Source organism: Rutilus rutilus, assembly GCF_951802725.1.
Source record: "Rutilus rutilus genome assembly, chromosome: 16".
Taxonomy (NCBI): Eukaryota; Metazoa; Chordata; class Actinopteri; order Cypriniformes; family Leuciscidae; genus Rutilus; species Rutilus rutilus.
Window position 1 is genome coordinate 24,995,520 of NC_140224.1, and position 18,899 is coordinate 25,014,418.

At 39.5% G+C, this 18,899-nt stretch overlaps 1 protein-coding gene across 2 annotated transcripts in view; it reads left to right on the forward strand.

Annotated features, from left to right (window-relative positions):
- Positions 1-3,656, forward strand: part of znf438 (zinc finger protein 438) — a 49,472-nt gene extending 45,816 nt beyond the window's left edge. For both annotated transcript variants that reach the window (XM_084434734.1, XM_084434735.1), the window contains 2 exons: positions 504-2,115; positions 2,198-3,656. In XM_084434734.1, coding sequence (XP_084290860.1) covers positions 504-2,115; positions 2,198-2,789 — 2,204 coding nt within the window. In that variant the 3' untranslated portion in view covers positions 2,790-3,656. The remainder of the gene's footprint in view (positions 1-503; positions 2,116-2,197) is intronic.
- Positions 3,657-18,899: the final 15,243 nt, after the last annotated feature.

Below are 18,899 nucleotides of genomic sequence, written 5' to 3' on the forward strand. Positions count from 1 at the left end.
TGAATATAGTTTAACGGTTATTCCTGTTCATGTATTAAAGCTTCCTCTGCTGGGCCATCTTTTATGCTTTAAAGTAGGGTAATTTCTTCTGCGTGTGTGTGTGTGTGTGTGTGTGTGTGTGTGTGTGTGTGTGTGTGTGTGTGTGTGTGTGTGTGTGTGTGTGTGTGTGTGTGTGTGTGTGTGTGTGTGTGTGTGTGTGTGTGTGTGTGTGTGTGTGTGTGTGTGTGTGTGTGTGTGTGTGTGTGTGTGTGTGTGTGTGTGTGTGTGTGTCAGCGTGAATTAGAAAGCATGAGAAGTTTTAAGACTTAGTGAACTGCAGCATGAACAAGAGCAATACGCTGAGCTTGAATCAAACTCTTTGCCCCAGGGCGAATTGGTGTATGTGTGTAAGAAACAATGTAAAAGAAGAACAGGGTTAGACCCTTTTTTTATTCGCTTTAGTTATGTACATCTTATTTCTTAAATGACAAAGTTGAAGGTGTTATCTTCTCTTGTTTTGACAGGTGATGCACGACCCCACTCCCAAATTAAGGGTCTCCAGTTTCGCAGCATTGCACCCAAAGCCCCAGCAGTTGTTCCATCATCTGCAGTTCTGTCCTGCCAACCTTCCTCAGCCCTTCCAGAAGCTTCCACGGCTGTCAGCCCTAAATCCATCCTGGTCCCTGCCCAGAACTATGCGCTCATGCAGGTGGCTGGACAAGAGGGAACCTTCTCATTGGTGGCCTTACCTCAGACACAACAGCAACAGCCAATTCAGAAGAACCTTAAGCTGCCTATTCCTAGATACCAACCGGTGAGAAGCAAGAGCGCTTCAGAAAAAGGCAGTAGCAAGTTGCCGAGTCCAGCCAAGGTTACTCCAACCACACAAGCTCAATCATCTGCAGTGAAATCAGAACAGAGTTCAGACCCAGTATCTGAGCAGCTTATAATAGACACTCCTACTTCGTCTGAAATCAACATTGCACCATTGTTCCCAGGTGCACAGACGGATCGAAAAATGGAACAAAAGAGCGATACCCGTCCACTCAAAAACCAGCAGTACCCTTCTGGAACATCCCTTGTTGCCCCTGTCAAGAAAATCTCACCAGTTAAAACCCAAATAGAAGGTCCAGCCTCGACTGGCAGTGCCATCACAGTTCTCTCTCCCACTATCTTTAGCAAAGCTGTTCAGATCATTCCATCTCCACCCAAGGGCAAGCTGCCCATCCTGCCCTATGCCAAGGTGAAGAACTCCCTCCTGGTACCAACCAGCCTTGCCAGCACCCCATTCACAGACAAGCAGACTGTGAGTGGAGCCAAAAGCAGCCTGAAAAGCCCTCCAGACAACAACATCAAGTCCGTAGACAGCCAAGTTAAAAGTGAAAGCCTGAGCCAAGACCACAACAACACCCAATTCAAGAAAACTCCAGGCAAGAAACGTGGGAGGAAGAGGAAAACCATGGAGGATATTCTGGCCTTTGAGGCCCGAAAGAAGAGATCCTTGTCATTTTTCAGTAGAAGGGTACCTGAGAAACCTCCAGTTGGTGTTCCAAATTCTGCCTCTCAAGAGAAGTTGCTGGACATATCCAAAAAGTATCGTAGTATACGTCCCAAGCCGGTACTGGTAATGGAAACCGCTATTCCACAACTTGTACCGCTTCCTCCTTTGTCAACACCAGACAACCCTGATCAGGAGCTATTATTAGGACAGCAGATATCAGGAAAAATATTGAGTGCTCCCCAGTCTTCACAAGCTACTGATCAGCAGCCTATGGCAGATTGTAAAGGTGGTGGAGGTGTGTTTTACACAAGTCGTCCACTGTACCGATGTCCTACCTGCAGCAGGTGTTTCCAGTTCAAGCATCACTTGCAGAGCCACATGAACAGCCACAGTAACCTGCGACCCTATGTCTGCCCGGTATGCAGGAAGGCCTATGCTCACTCGGGCAGTCTTAGCACTCATATGAAACTGCACCATGCGGAAAGCAGGCCCCGGAAGAGCCTTTGCTGTGAATTCTGCGACAAGTCATTTGGCTATGTGGGTGTCTACTTCAGCCATTTGAGAGAGGTGCACCGGGTAATACTCACCGTTGAGCCATCCATCAGTCAACATGAAGAAAACATGTCTGTAGAAGAGTAAGTAACAAACATTCACTCTTGAGCGTTGACTCTTGCTAAAGCCTTCTTGTTCTTGACATAGATGTTCCTTGTCTTGCAGGTCTTCAGATGCTGATGAACAGGCCTCAGAACAGCGTGTCGACCCAGTCGAGCTACAAATTAAGTGTGGGCGCTGCCAGGCCATCACACCTACCTTTGCTGACATGAAGCTGCATTTGTTGTACGTGCACGGAGAGGAGGTCCAGGTCCGACCGAGGGATGGGGCCATGCGCGGGGGCCGTGAAGCAGAGGATGAGCTGGTCAAACATGCAGCACATTACTGGAGGCAACTCAATGAGAAACGCAACCTAGTGCATTGCGGCACCTGCAATGAGGAGTTCTTCTCTTTTTCCAAGTTCAAATGCCACCTCCATTCTCACCATCAAGGAGCTAGAGAGAGTCGAGAAGAAGAGGAGGAGGAGGAAGAAGAGGAAATGTTAGGTAAGGAGGGCCATGTATTAAGGGGCCTCAATGAAGGTATATCCCTGAGGGTGGGATCTCAATTTAACTGCATCCTTTGCAGTAAGGTGTTTAATAAGAGACCAGAAGTTATTGAGCATTGGAGGGCACAGCACAACTGTGAAAATCCCACCCTTCTTTGGGATGTCCTGGACTTCAAAGGGGAGAACAAGCCTACTGATGGGCCAAATTAACTGCAAATGGGTAATTTATTATTTGCTTCATGTGTCGATTGTGTGGTTTATTCAGAAAAAAATCCACTAATAGACTTTAATGTTGTTGTTGATGTTTTGTTTTGCACTGTTTTTAATATCACAAATGTTGTTTTGTAATGCTTGAATTTTGTAATGTTTGTTTTATTTTTGGTCTTTTTTTCTTTAACATTTTTATGTTTTATGCATAAACGCATTATAAAATAATCCGTAACATTCAAATCACAAACCTCAAATTCTATCAAAAACATTACCATGGCCCAGCTGTAGATGTAATTCAGCTGCTAGCAAATGAAAGACCCAAGGATGATAATCATAATTTTTAAGGTTTGTGGAGACATAGTGTGCTAATAACTGCTTCAGCTAAAGTGAATCAGGTGAAACCGACTAACAAAGGCTCATCAAAAACACATTGGCACTCAGACAAATTGAAAATTTGCAGTAGACTGAATACAAATGGGTCATGATTAGCATGCTTGAAATAACATGTCAAAGAACATTCAAAGTAATACGAATTATCAGTGACATTCCACAAACACATAACCATAATCACACAGTTTCAGTCCTCATTCCACCACTAAAATAAATACTGCCGGAAAACCTCTGCTGACAGTTGCTTTTCAGTCTACGACAAACAAGTCCACTAATAAATATTTAAAACATCCCTGAGAATATAAAACTCAATTTGGCCAATCTTCAACTGCTAGGTTTAGTATGAATGTGTGTGTGTGTCATAAATATTCTGTGTTGTATTTTTGGATGGAAATGTTATATATTTAAAAGAATTCTCCATGGTGAAATGTGTGGTGCTTAATTTATATTATCAGTCTAACATATGTTTTTCCGTTCAAAAAAAAAGATTTCAGGGTAAAGGAATGTTAAAAACCCTCTCAATTGTTATATATGTATACTTGTATAGATAGATTACAAATATATATATAAAAAATACTATATACAAGCTGTATATTGAAAATATATATTTACACTAAGACTTCCCCTCCTGTTTTCTCCTAAAAAAAAATCAATAATTAAATATATTTATTTGTTAAAATGTCTTAAAGGGTTATTTCACCCAAAAATGAAATTTCTGTCATTAATTACTAACCCATATATCGTTCCAAACCCTTCGCTCATCTTCTGAACACAAATGAAATCCGAGAGCTTTCTGACGCCCAGATAGTTATCACCAATTTCAAGGCCCAGAAAGGTCGTAAAGACATCGTTAAAATGGTCCATGTGACTACAGTGATTTAACCTTAATGTTATGAAGCGGTGAGAATACTATTTGTGCGAAAAACCACGAAAATAACGGCTTTATTCAACAATTTCTTCTCTTCTGTGTCAGTCTCCGACGCTGTTCACATGACCACCCCGACGCAGGAGCCGGCCAATACTGAGCCGGCGTTCTGACGTAGAACCCGGAAGCACTGCGCTGTGTTTACAACGTGAAAAGCATCAGAGACTGACTGGCCAGAGAGGAAATTGTTGAATAAAGTCACTAATTTAGATTTTTTTGTGCACAAAAAGTATTCTCGTCGCTTCATAACATTAAGGTTGAACCACTGTAGTCACATGGACTATTTTAACAATGTCTTTACGACCTTTCTGGGCCTTGAAATTGGTGATAACGTTGCAGTCTATGTGGGGGTCAGAAAGCTCTCGGATTTCATCAAAAAGATCTTAATTTGTGTTCTGAAGATGAACGAAGGTCTTACAGATTTGGAACGACATGAGGATGAGTAATTAATGACAGAAATTACATTTTGTGGTGAACTAACCCTTTAAACGTTTTTAAAAAAAACCTGCAGCTTCACCTAGGCTACACTACCAGTCAAATGTTTGAGCAGACTTGACAGAGTTCTCAATGTTTTAAATACATTTTATAAACGGTATGTAAAGGTCACCTAGGTGTGAATTATTATTATTATTATTTTATTTTATTTTTTTATTTTTTTTACAAAACTTTTAATTAAAATGCAAAGAAATGGATGATGCAGCCTATTAGTAAAGAATAAGCAGCTAACAAGTGTCCAGCAGACATGGCATCTCCTTCAGAACTGTTTAAAAAGCATCCCAGGTGGATACTTCATGAAGTTTGTGGAGAGAATGAATGCAGAGCTGGAATCTAGGCAAAGATTAGCTACTTAAAAGCTAAAATACACTGCACGATTTTTACCCTGATTTGCAGTCTGGAGTCGTCGACTCAAGTTGCTGAATGTCATGGGCAAGATGGAGATTTTGGGCAGTCAGAGTTGACAAATTTGACAGAAAACCACATATTGTATAACGCGCACAGACTCAAATTCCATTCGATATTTTGAGTTGATTTAAAAAAAAAAGTTTGTTGTGTTCGTAACAACTTGAAAGTCTGGTAGTGTGTATAGTATATGATGCCCAATTTTTGTCTGTAACCATTTACAAGTGTATAGTCAGCAAGTATATGATGCCTAGTTTTTTTTAAATCTGTATTCCAGCCTTAACATAATTCTATTTGTTATTTCATAGTTGACTTCTATTATAAAGATAAATGATAAAGAATGAGTAAGTGTGTTCAAACCTTAGACTGGTGTACGTTCTGTAAACGGTTATCTGCTTGAACGGGTGCTATGTAAAGTGAACTGATAAAGTTCACTAACATTACTTTCTTGGCAACGAAACAAGCCGTAAATCCCAAAGCACCAATTGAATTCATATTTTAGATAACCTAAAGTCAACAATTTTCAAGTCAACTGCTGCTTGTCTTGTTGAAATTACCCCTGAAATGTTTTCATTGTGGAACTTACTCTTTAAGAGAATGAAAAGAAATGTTTTGTTTAAAATGTGGTCTTATTACATTTAAAGTGATTGATTGTTTTATGATGGGTAAAATACTTTTCAGGCTCTACGCCTTAATCAACACTTTCTTTGTGGTTCAAAGCCATTAATGACAAGTGTATGGTAGCTTTTCCAGTTCTGAAGATTTCCCTGCCACTGTGATAGTTAAACTTCTCTGTTTGTGGCTTAAACCAAGCTCTGAATAGCGAGAGAGAGCGTCGTCCCTGCATTATTGATTATTGGTGCCTAAATAAAAATATCTAACTACAATAATATTCTGTGTGTTTATTGTATGCCCACAACCTCCTGGCTGTCTGACTTCCAGCATCTCTCTAATGAACACATAAGCTGCTGCATCTTAAGGCTTACCTTATTCCATACAAAGACATTTACCGCAAGACTTCATTTGTAGGTTGCACAGAACAATGAGCAGTGTAAGGCAAGAATTAAATCAATTTCAACTGGACACATGATGGATTCATATTAGTCTGTGTATTTTATGCAACAACCTATATTCACTGAAGAAGTGCTAATGCTTCTATAATGTCTGCTTGGATGTCTTACATCGTTAAATGATCACTATGTCATCATTATAGTGTAATATTAATAGACACATTTTGAACAACATTAGAAAGAACGGCTTTCCCGCCGTTCAGTGTGATTTTAATCACAAATGCAACATCTGGTATTTTACAAGTATATCGCTTATGATTGTGAATTAAGGTTTTTCCTATCACATTTTTATATTGTATTCCTCAGTGCTTCCTGTGCAGCTCAGCCTCTGATTTATAGCCTACATTAAATGATCATAACTTCTCCGTCCCAATAGTGCAGTCACTTCAGATGCAAGTAGTGAAGGAACGTCAACACCGATGCATATTCCTCTTTAATCTGTGTGGCACTCTTTCTCACTTCTACTTTCTCTCCCTTCGCTCCAGAAACATGATCACTCGCAGGAGATCAAAGCCCATCCTTCTAACAGGATTAGAGGATGGAGCTTTAGAAGGAGAGTGTCTGTTTTAAAGTAAATGAAGGATGTAGGGTTGTAGAAAAGAAAGGCAGAAAGGAGGTTGCAGGGAGAGAGAAAGGAAGTAGGAGGAGATTGCAGAGACAAGATAGCGCTGGGGGAAAAAAACATAAGAAACGGCAGAAGAAAATGGGAGAAATGACGGAGAAATCATTTGCAGAGATGACCATGATGAGGATTAATTCTTCATGAACTATGATGAATGGATACTGATAAAAGAATGATAGCCAGTGACAGAGAAAGTTCTCACACCCCAAAAAAAGAAGCAGCCATTTTAATACAGCATTAACCTGCGTGGAGACTAATGGGAGCAAGAAGCTGTATCGATCTGGTTTGTTTGGAGGAGGAGGAATAGAGAGATTATGTTGAGCTGAAGATGAATGAATAAAGTAATGGGTGTGTCTGAAGTGGATAACAATCACCTGCATTTACAGACCCGGAGTGTGATGTGAACTGAGTGAACACGTGCACTGGGAATGAGAAGTTTTAGCAACATCGAAAGCTGTTAGATGACCAGCACTTTGTGCATCTCACATGTTGTTCTTAATATGATCCATTCGATGTTATAGAGGATATTCAATAATACAAATGTAGGATAAGACTTAATTGATCCACAAGGAATTGACTGGAATGTAAAAAGCAAATTGGTAAAACATTATCTAAACATCTTATAAACAACATACATTTATTGCGTATTCGCCCATTGGCAAATAGGTTTTTCTTGTTTTATGTGTAAACCTGACTAAATATACATATAGTTTGGAGTCAGTAATTTTTTTTAATGAATAATTATATTAAGGATGCATTAAATTGATCAAAAGTGACAGTAATGTTACAAAAGATTTACATTTCAAATAAATGCTGATCTTTTGAACTTTCTTTTCATTAAAAATATATCACGGTTTCCGCAAATATGTTAAGCAGCGCAACTGTTTTCAACATTGATAATAATAAGAAATATTTCTTGAGAATATTAGAATGATTTCTGAAGGATCATGTGACACTGAAAGAGTAATGGCTTCCAAAAAGTCAGCTTTTCCATCTGGAATAAATTACATTTGATTAAAATAGAAAAGTTATTTAAACTGTAATAATATTTCACAGTGTTCTTGTTTTTACTGTATTCTTGAACAAATAAACACAGCCTTGTTGAGCATATAATTAAAAAATCTTTCCGACCCCAACTGTTTTGACAAATTATATAAATATATTCAAAGTAATCTTTAAAAAAAGTCTTAATATATTATGCACTTTAGCTTCCTACACAACTGTATTTTGATTTAAGGATATTACACATTAAGTAATAAACACATTGCAATGAGCAAGACGTTTATATCTTCACTTCCTGTTTTTATTGGGTCAGAGACCATCATGGTAACATGATATTATGCAATGTGGTCCATTTAAGCTTATTAAAAGATAATTTGAGGTCTGAATATGAATGTTTCTTTCTATTATTTTTTATTTCATTTGTATCTTTATATTGCAATATATTTGTACTACACCTGGAGACACTTGTAAGTACGAAGCCCATGTCAGTGACATTGCTGCTTTTTGGTCTCTCTTGTGTGCTGTGTGGTCCAGATGGTACAGAATCAGTCTGTTCCACTGGGTCTCTAGTAGACCGCCCAGAGGGACAGTAGCCATCTGCCCAGGACATCTCACTACTCACACACAACTCTGATCTGGAACACACACATGACTACACACAGAAACAAAAGAGCCACTAAACTGCTCATCTAGAACATTTCCTGATTTCTTCAACAACGGTCAGAGTGTTGCCACCCCAACATAGTGGCCCAGACACAAGGGCCAATAGGACCTTTTAGACTAGCAAGTAATGATGCAAATACATATTTGTTTGGTTCATTTTTAGGGGCCGTTTACACAACACCGTTTTCAATTACACATCAGAAAACTTTGTATGCGTTTTGGCCGTTCATTTACACGACAATACCGTTTTGGGGGCCTGAAAAGGCAAACTTTTGAAAACGGGTTTAAAAGTGCAAGTTTTTGAAACCGATCTGTTATTAGCTGTCTCATTTCGAAGGCTGCATCCTCCAGAGGTCGCATTTGTCAGCCACTACATCATTGAAGCTGCTTCGTTTCAGTAAACTGACCACTACATTCCAAAGTCATAAGCTTTATTTGGAATAACGGTCAATTTTATAATGGTTACAGTTCTGAAGACATCCTTTAAGATGCATGTTGCTGACAAATGCGACCTCCGGGAGGACACAGCCTTTGAAATGAGACACATGCTGCGTCTGAAATTTAAAGGTATAGCGGAGGATTTTCTTTTTCCGGGTGGATCATCAAGACTATTGGTCCTCCTAAGTGTCAATCATTCTGGAGATATGTTTACGTAAGGCCGTTGTACGTGCTCGTGCAAACGATTCACACGATGGCGTGCGCTCAAAACACAGGTTGGGCTTCCCACTGATGCCTCAGTCGCGAAGTTTCTACTTGACAGGTAAAGTTTGGCATGCTATTTGGAGGAATCCATTTAAAATCACTGCTAGTAAAAGTTAATGTAAGCTATGATTAGCTCGTGCATGCTCTCTCGTGCACACGTTTAATAGGCGTTCCCTCTCGGGAGCAGGTAGAGTGTTGCGCATGTGCATTTTTTCAAAAAGTGGAGAGGGCGGTTCTTTTCTAAAATTCGGGAAAATCCTCCGCTATAGGCTACCTTTAATACTTCCCTACTAAATAGTATACGAAAAACAGTAGGTGAAAAGTAGGCGGATGACCTACTACTTCCGGGGAGATTCCGAAGCGTGCATTCGATGGACACTTTACTATCCCGTGAGCGATATTTTTTTTTCCAGGATGGTAGGGGAAGACTCATGAATATTCATTAGGGAAGTCATCCCTGATTGGTCTGATGACCTACCCCTAACCCCACCCCTAAACCTACCCGCCACTGGGGGTCTGATGACCTACCCCTAACCCCGCCCCTAAACCTACCCGTCACTGGGGTTAAGACCAATCAGGGATGACTTCCCTAATGAATATTCATGAGTCTTCCCCTATCATCCTGGGGGAAAAAATATCGCATCCTGTGAGGCCATGGGAAAGGATTTATGAGTGGAAGTGAAGTGACGCAACTGACGCTGGTAGGTCACATGATAATGACAACATGACCGATGTAGTAGCCTAGCCTACGTCTGGATTACATTCATATTATTACACACACTCTAATTCAAATGTAGTACCTACTCATAGCGCATTTTGGGACGCAACGACAGTGATTGTCTCCGTGTAAACTACAAAAAGGCAAATTTGTGAAAACAGTGATGTCATGCGCATGCATGTTACATATTACCTACATGTTCAATCTACGGGCGCGTAGGCTACAGTTTTCTTTATAAAGTGACATCGCCAACTACTGATCTGGCAAGCATTATACAGTGTTTTAATCATTTTTGAAGATCCGTGTGAAGTGAGAATGTGAGAACGCACAGGGAAAACTTCCATTTTTAGTAGGCTACATCGTTGTCATCTAAACACACCCTTAGTTAGATATTTCCTTGTTGATTAAACACACTACTATTTTCATTCTCACCCAATCAGTGCTCAATCATTCACTGGAATAGATTAGTGATAATTGGCTCTCGGTTGTCAGTACTTTAGCATCCTAATGAGAGCAGTATTTACTAATCTAGAAAGGGGAGTGAGAAAGTACTCCAAGTTTGACTGCTTTTAATGAGACCCAGGTAGGCTAACTGGAGCAGTCTGGAGTAATTAGGAAAGGATGTAGAGCATTTTCTCTCACCCCATCCCGCCCCCCACTATCTTCCAGTGTCTTCCCATAGGGAGGATCCTGACAGTGGAAAACTAAGGGGGGGCTCTAGGGAATTAGGTCTGCCTGAGTGATAACCTACATTCACCCAATCCGACGTCTTTCTGCTCTCCGCTCGCAAATAAAACTAATGACATACCGCAGGCCTACAGACACGCATGAATATTATGTTGATGTTATGTGCATGTGAGCGCTACATTAACTAATGTTCAAAAACTGGCTACCTACACACGTTAAGACATCAATGCACAACGCATCATTTTCTTCTTCCATACGCATGCATACAAAATGCATGGAAGAACTTGGAATTGTTCACACACACATAACCTTTGATGATGCTCCTCTGCTCCTTTGATGGCAATTACCTGCGGCATGCTCTGAAATTCTCTTAACCTTATCTGATAGGTTAATTAGCTAATGCATATTCGTCGCACTGGATGCTGGGAAAATGTCAGAAGCGATATGGAGAAGTGCTTTACGTTTACCTAGCCGACATTACAGCTACAGCTACAAGTATTTTTAAGACACTCCCCCTTTTTATACTCTTTCTTTCACGGTTCATCAATAGCCGCATATAATGCAGTTTATCATTTATCACTACGGTCGTCCTTTCCTTTGTTTTCACTTTCACGCCCCTTTGCAGGACTAATGAGTTCTTGCAATTTGCAATTAAGAAAAGCATTTTATCATTATCACCTCCAGCTATATTCCATCTCTCCTTCTTTCCTCCCTCACATCCCCTTCCCCAGTGTGGCCTCTCGTTGTGATGATCCCCCTCGGGAAACCTGGATCCCACCTCAGCGGTCAGAATCAATTACATTCATATCTTTCTCTCCTTCTCTCTCTCTCTCTCTCTCTCTCTCTCTGCTGTTTCCATGAGTCACATTTTGCAGGCACAGCATAGACTCCCCTGTCAGGTCCTGAGAAAATGCTCCTCCTTTCAGTGCGTTTAACAGGTTTAGAGGGGGCACTGGAGAAGTGATAAATTCACTCAGAGCGAGAGGAAAATGGAGAGAGGGGAAAGGTGTATGTATGGGCTGGGGAAGCAGATGACAGGTAGGAATAATAACCAGACAGATGAGGGAGGAAAAACAGGGACAGAGAAAGGAGAGAGTGTGCATGTTGCAGTGAGAAGAAGTTTAGAAATCTATCTATCTATCTATCTATCTATCTATCTATCTATCTATCTATCTATCTATCTATCTATCTATCTATCTATCTATCTATCTATCTATCTATCTGTCTATCTATCTATCTATCTATCTATCTATCTATCTATCTATCTATCTATCTATCTATCTATCTATCTATTGCCCATTGGGATAGATAGATAGATAGATAGATGGATGGATGGATGGATGGATGGATGGATGGATGGATGGATGGCTGGCTGGCTGGCTGGCTGGCTGGCTGGATGGATGGATGGATGGATGGATGGATGGATGGATGGATGGATGGATGGATGGATGGATGGATGGATGGATGGATGGATGGATGGATGGATGGATGGATGGATAGATAGATAGATAGATAGATAGATAGATAGATAGATAGATAGATAGATAGATATCGATAGATTTGTCTCAACGACATGAGGATGATCATTATTTGGGTGATCACTTTAAGGCCTGTATAATCTTAACACAATAACCTTCAAACTTTAAGCTGAAACTATTTTAAACTACATTTCCAGCTAGATTTTGTCAAGCCAACACGAGGTCTGTGTAGTTTGGTGCCTAATCATGGAGCTAAACCAAAAATGTTTAGATCCGTATCCTTTAGTTGCTTGCAGTGTTGAAATATTTGGCATGCAGGTTTAAAAGATCTCTTGAGTAACCTCTCGTATTCATTTTCCTTTGGAGAGGGCTGTCTTGGTAACAGAGAAACCGTAAAATAAACATAAAAGAAAAATAAACAGGCAGAAACAGCACACAAACATTGGCAGGGTCAAACCAAACTGTGTAAATCTCTCATTCTTTCTCTTCTGTTCGACTACCTAAAACACTCCAAACGGTCATACAAAATTTCTCTCTGGCATGAAACACGCATTGTGGAGATTTCGCATTACATTGCTGTTAGGTTTTTTGCATTCAATCTCAAACAGGGCAAAATGCCAAGCACAATGAAACCCATCAGTCTCACTATGTTACCAGATTGTGGATATGAACATTAAATTCTTTACGTATTATTTGTGCGAGGGCTCTGAACAGCACTGTCAATGCAATGCCTACCTCTCATATATCTCTATAATCAATACCATGTTATGCAGCCACTGGAGGGAGAAAGAGAGAGTGAACATAAAAAAGAGAAAGAAAGAAAGAAACAGAGAGAGCAGTTCTGAGCTTTCCTGTATTAAACGGCTGAGTGAATTTACAAGCATTTTCAGCACGTTAATGCATTGGCTGTGCCTTTACCAGCTGACAGTTGAGTTCTGCATACAGCTCATTGACCTCACACATGTACCTGGGCCGCACGTGTCACTCGTCGCATCCAAGTTCTATTACGGGATTGGTAGAATCAATATATCAAACATCCTACTGAACGCAGTAACATATAGGGGCTCTGCTTCAAAACTGCACACTTTAATAATGTTTCTTTAAACATTTATCACTGAGATCTTGTGGTTTTCAATACTGCAATGCCTCCAGGGCTCTGATATCTGAAGATTGATATTTTCTTCTAGGCTTTCCACCTGCTGTTCACTTGGACAATGGCAAGAGAAATCACACATCAATAGTACTGACTCAACAGAGCACAGAAAGCCAAGAGCTCAAGCTTAGTACAGTTTACACCCTTTGCGCTGCTTTTAAAGGGCCAATTAGGAGAGGTTAAAACTGTGTGCCAGAACAGTGTGGCAATACGCTGTATAAAAGATTGAGGTAAGTACTGGCTCGCCACTTGCTCATAATCTCATATGTTCTGTTATAAAGGGCTTTATTTTGGAGCAAGTAGCTCTAACTTATTAAGCATAAAAAAGTATTTTGTATAAATTTATTATTATCAGCTGTATTGGAAATATTTTATTTATGCATTTATTAGTAATCCATTACACATTAGACATGACCATGAACATTTTAATCAGGATATACCAGAACAACTTCTAGAGCTTTGCTTGGACTCAGTGTGAGAGTGTGTTGTCATGTGTGTTGGGGAATAAAACTTGCAGGATATGGCTTATTGTTCTGAGATAGTGTGCGATGTAATGTTCTCCAGCTCTCTTGGACAGAGCACGGTCAACGAAAAAGTCCCATCGCCGCAGGCTACAAGGAGCGCCAAGAAACCGCACCTGCCAAAGACAGACTCCATCACGAGAGCCATATCAGGTTTTACTGCAGGGGTGTGTGTGTGTGTGTGTGTGTGTGTGTGTGTGTGTGTGCCTCCGAGGAAACAAAGCCTTTTAAACACCTTTTCGTCTGCACATCATCCAAAGGTACAAGCACAACCTCCGAGCAATGCCTTTAACTCTGGGAAAACATTACATACGCAACACACGTTCGGCTTCAGGACAATGGAGAATTGTCCTGAAAAAAAAAAAAAGAATGTTTAAAGGACTAGCAGAAAGAAATGTAGAGGAAGAAACGTCAGTCATGTAACATAAGTAACAAGCCACCCCCTAACAAGCCATATGCATAAGTAACAAGTAAGCGTAAGTAATGTATGCATAAGTATACTTGCATTAGCATTAATAACATATGCATAAGTACCCCTACCTAACTTTTGGTATGCCATTTTCCCCCTGTGAGCTCTGCTTTAGGCCTGGTTCAGCACTTTAAAGTCGGACACAGAGTTCATTCTGATAAGTCTATGTGGTAAAAAAAACAGTTGGAAACTTTATACAAACACATCATCATAACCAGTTGCTTTGCTCTTCACTAATTAGTCGATGCAGAACTTCGCAGTAATTTTGATACTCGCAATTAAAGACATTAAATCCATTGCTGATCTTATCCAGCTTTTTCATGGATTTTTCACACTATTCATTCATAGTCACACTTTTAGTGTGGTTGGCTGTTTTCTCCAATGCTATCTCACGACCAATTCGTACGAATTCGTACGAATGATAAAAAGTTGGCTAATTCGTACTAATTCGTACGACCTCACTCGTACGAATTTGTACGATTTGTCTAAACCCACGTGATGGGTAGGATGAATTCATACGAATTGGCCAATTCGTAAAATATGTACGATTTTGAAAGTTTTCGAAAACGAGTCAGGTCGTATGAATTCGTATGAATTCGTACGAATAAGCCACCTCGTAGAATTTGTACGTTTTCCCGTGAGATCGGGCTCGTTTTGTCACTAGTGTTCGTGGCACAAACTGTTAAAGTTTGTATTGCGCTAATGAATTGTCTTTTTGGCACTAGCACCCAAAAGCCAATTACCTTAAAGACTTAGTTCACCCAAAAAATGGCATAAATTACATGACTTTCATTCATGTTCGAAACACGAATGAAGAAATTTTAAATGAAATCGGATAGATCCACGTAACTACCACTTTGACGCTTCAAAAAGGTCATAAAGACATCGTAAAACTAATTTATATGAATTAAGCAGTTTAGTCTATAGTGGTTTTCTGAAGAGACACAATCACTTTATATGATGAACAGATTTAATTTGGGATTTTATTCACATATAAGCATTAATTACTGAGCATAAACAGAATCTCAAACGTGCTGCGTAACATGAGAACAAACCTTGTTGATTCTTGAGGAAGCTCAAACCAGAGCCGTTGAAAACAAAAACGTTATTTTTCAACTACTCTGGCTCAAAGGTGCTACGTGACACACGAGAATGAACCTCATTGGTTCTCGCACGTCAAGCGAACATGCTTGAGCTTCCGTTTCCCACAACTGATGTGTGCGTTGATGAATGTTTATATGTGAATAAAAGCCTAAATTCAATCTGTTCATCATATAAAGCGCTTGATTCTCTTCAGATAATGAGGACTAAACCGCTCAATGCAAATGGATTAGTCTTACAATCTCTTTATGAACTTTTTGAGGCGTCAAAGTGGTAGTTGCGTTAGAGTTCTCAACGGGCCTGAAAATTACAACCCGACCCGACCCGACCCGGCCCGTGGCTTTTAAAGCCCGGACCGATGTAACCCGACACATAAACATGAATTATTAGCGGCATCAGGTCTGCTCCCGCCCCTCTCCATGATGCACGTTACACGCAGCAGCCAGACTTTCTTTACGGTGACCAGCAGCGATGATTAATAATTTTTTTTTTTATTTTTTTTTTTTTACTGAGCGGAAAAGATTAAGCCCGAGGTCCGACCCTACCCGAGTCATTTGATTATATTTTCGACCCGAACCCGGCCCGAACCCGCGGGTCCCGTCGGGTTTGTCGGGCCGACCCGACCCGTACGAACTAATGGAGACACAAAAAGTTCTCAGATTTCTTTCAAAGATCTTCATTTGAGTTTCGAAGATGAACAAAAGTCTTACGGGTTTATAACGACATGAGGGTGAGTAGGGTGAATTGCCCTAATGTGGGACATTTTTTGCACTTCAGACTTCTGTGACATATTTCGATGTGTAACCAAAACATTAAATCCACACCTAATACCATTTTAAAAAACCCAGGATGTATCCTAATCAAATCAAAAGAGAAAATTCAGATAACCCATTCATAAGATAAATTATAGACATATTAGTGCTCTTATTGCAAGTCGTCTGAGAAAAACTGCAGCTTCCTAATGTGGGACAGAACGTGTCCCCAATGTGGGACACTGAAAAATCTATGATAAAACACCAAAAAAACACATTGATACATGTAGAATAGTAAAATCTTTTATTTTAGATTCACTGGAGAGTAGATTAAGGGACATTCCATGCCCTGGCCAACAGTCTCAGCTGAGGGACCCCACCATCCTCAACAATCTGCCTATACTCCTCTATGGCTCCTCTCATCCTATCCTGCCTCCACTGATTAAGTTTCTTTCTCTTATCCTTTACCTGTTTCTGCATCTGACAATCTGTCCCTGTCTTTATCACCTTTACCATTGTGATCTAAAATGCATTTCATTGAATTAATCAGATGCATAAAATAAAGTGGAATTGCTTTATTGGTTTTCTACAGCATTTTTAAATTCAGAGCTATTTTTTATTTTAAGTCAACTATACCTTTTACACATACATGACACATACATGACACACACACACACACAGAGAGAGAGAGAAAGAGAGATAGAGAGAGACACACACACGTATGTAGGCATGCACACGCACAAAAGAGCCTTCAAACCGCCCTCCAAGAATAAAAAATTCACATGACTGTAAAAATCTGCATTAACAGTATTGTGATATTGCATTACAAGACTAAAACCATGTAAATAACCATGTTTGTCCCACAAACCATGCCCCACCACACATTTTTGACTCAATGAAGTACTGTCCCACATTAGGCTGATCATACTGTCCCGGATTTGGAAACCACATTTCCTAATGTGGGACACTAAGAAATTTGATAAAAATAGAAAATATATAGTTGATACGCACAAAGTTAGACTATTTTTTGATGGACAAACATTTCATAAGCATATTAGGCTAAAAAGTTGCAGGATTGCATTGTTTAAAATGTATTTAACTCCTTAATATCAAACTGGTTAAAACTCTATGTCACTGGCCTTCGGATGGTCTTCACACAAGGTGCCTCCTGTTTGATGATTGCTCCACCCTCAAATATTATTGGACATTTGATAAGTCATGTGATTTTGATCACATGACACCACAGCTTTGTCTAACCCATAGTTTCACTGTCATTCATGTATTTATGGGGGACCTACAAACACTAGACCTTAGGTGTCCCACATTAGGCAGTGTCCCACATTAGGGCAATTCACCCTAATTAATGACAGAATTTTCATGTTTAGGTAAACTAACCATTTAAAGACTTCCAAAAAATGTTACAATACACTTGCGATTAATACATTTAATAAAGTGACAAACAATGAGCGTTCTTCTCATACTGTCTGATTCAGATTTCAACGGAAAGCGCTCTAGCAACCTATTGCTATGGTTACTTCTGCAGGAGAACAAGAATTCTATTGAAATGCTGAATAACTTAATATAACTGTGGGCACTAACAGGTTGAAAAAACACTGTTGAAACATTTTTATGCATGTAAAAAACATCACAAACTTTTAATACCCCCTCAGTCTTTTGTTTTGACTTATTTTGTGGAAGCCTTTATAACCCCCATAATTATGAAAGAACACACATGCACCATTTGAATTTTAAATCTTCAAGCCCACTTTTTTTCTTTTCCTCCTCTTTCACCATGAAATTCTTTTCTAATCTGTTTGTGTTCCAAACAGATATTTCATAGAACATCTTATTTTTGTGGTAACCAACAACAGCACACATCAAACCCGAGCTCATAGCTTTATCTGACAGGTTTGTGGCGTGTATGTAGCTAGCTTCTACAATGATTTTTAATGAGACCAGTGGAAAACAAGATAACAGAAACAGGGACTCATCATGGTTGTAGTTCAGGAAACTCTGGGATATCAGCAACTCAGAACAGAATTATTTTGGGGCTCAATAGAATAGTGTTGCATGACATAATTTAGTATGTTTTGTAGCAACACTTTTTTTTTTTTTTGCCATTCTTCAAACATCATAGAGCTGTACAGTATGCACAGTACAGTATATCCCCTTTGATACATTTGTGTCCTAATGATTATTTATTTAAGTGTTTTGTTGAGAGAGAGAGAGAGAGAGAGAGTGTGTGTGTGTGTGTGTGTGTGTGTGTGTGTGTGTGTGTGTGTGTGTGTGTGTGTGTGTGTGTGTGTGTGTGTGTGTGTGTGTGTGTGTGTGTGTGTGTGTGTGTGTGTGTGTGTGTGTGTGTGTGTGTGTGTGTGTGTGTTCACAAATGTGTGTCACATTTTATAGGGACATTCCATCAATTATTTTTATACTGTGCAAACTATATTATTCTATCCACTGTGAATAGAATAATACAGTTTTTACAGTATAAAAATAATTGATGGAATGTCCCTATAAAATGTGTGGGTCCCTAATCCTAACCACCACATAAAACATTCTACATTTTTATAATTTTTATATTTTTATATTTTCAAAAAACATTACTTATTATGATTTATAAGCTGTTTACCTCATGGGAACCAAAAAATGTAACCACAAGGACAAGGATTTCAGATATCTTTGTGGGGACATTTTGTCCCTATAACGTAGAGTATACCTGAACCACACACACAAACACACACATATATACTGTATATACTAAGAAATGTATAATTATGTTAAGAAAGCTTATATAAACATCCACATATCAGCATCAAAACAGATGTCTAAGAAATTCATGCCTGTGTGCATAATTGCATTCAGAATGAGTGTAATCTCTCCCTCCCTTCATCTTTCTCTTTCTCTCTCTGCTGCTTTTGCACTCTCTATCCCGCATCAAAGAAAGAGAAAGGAAACAT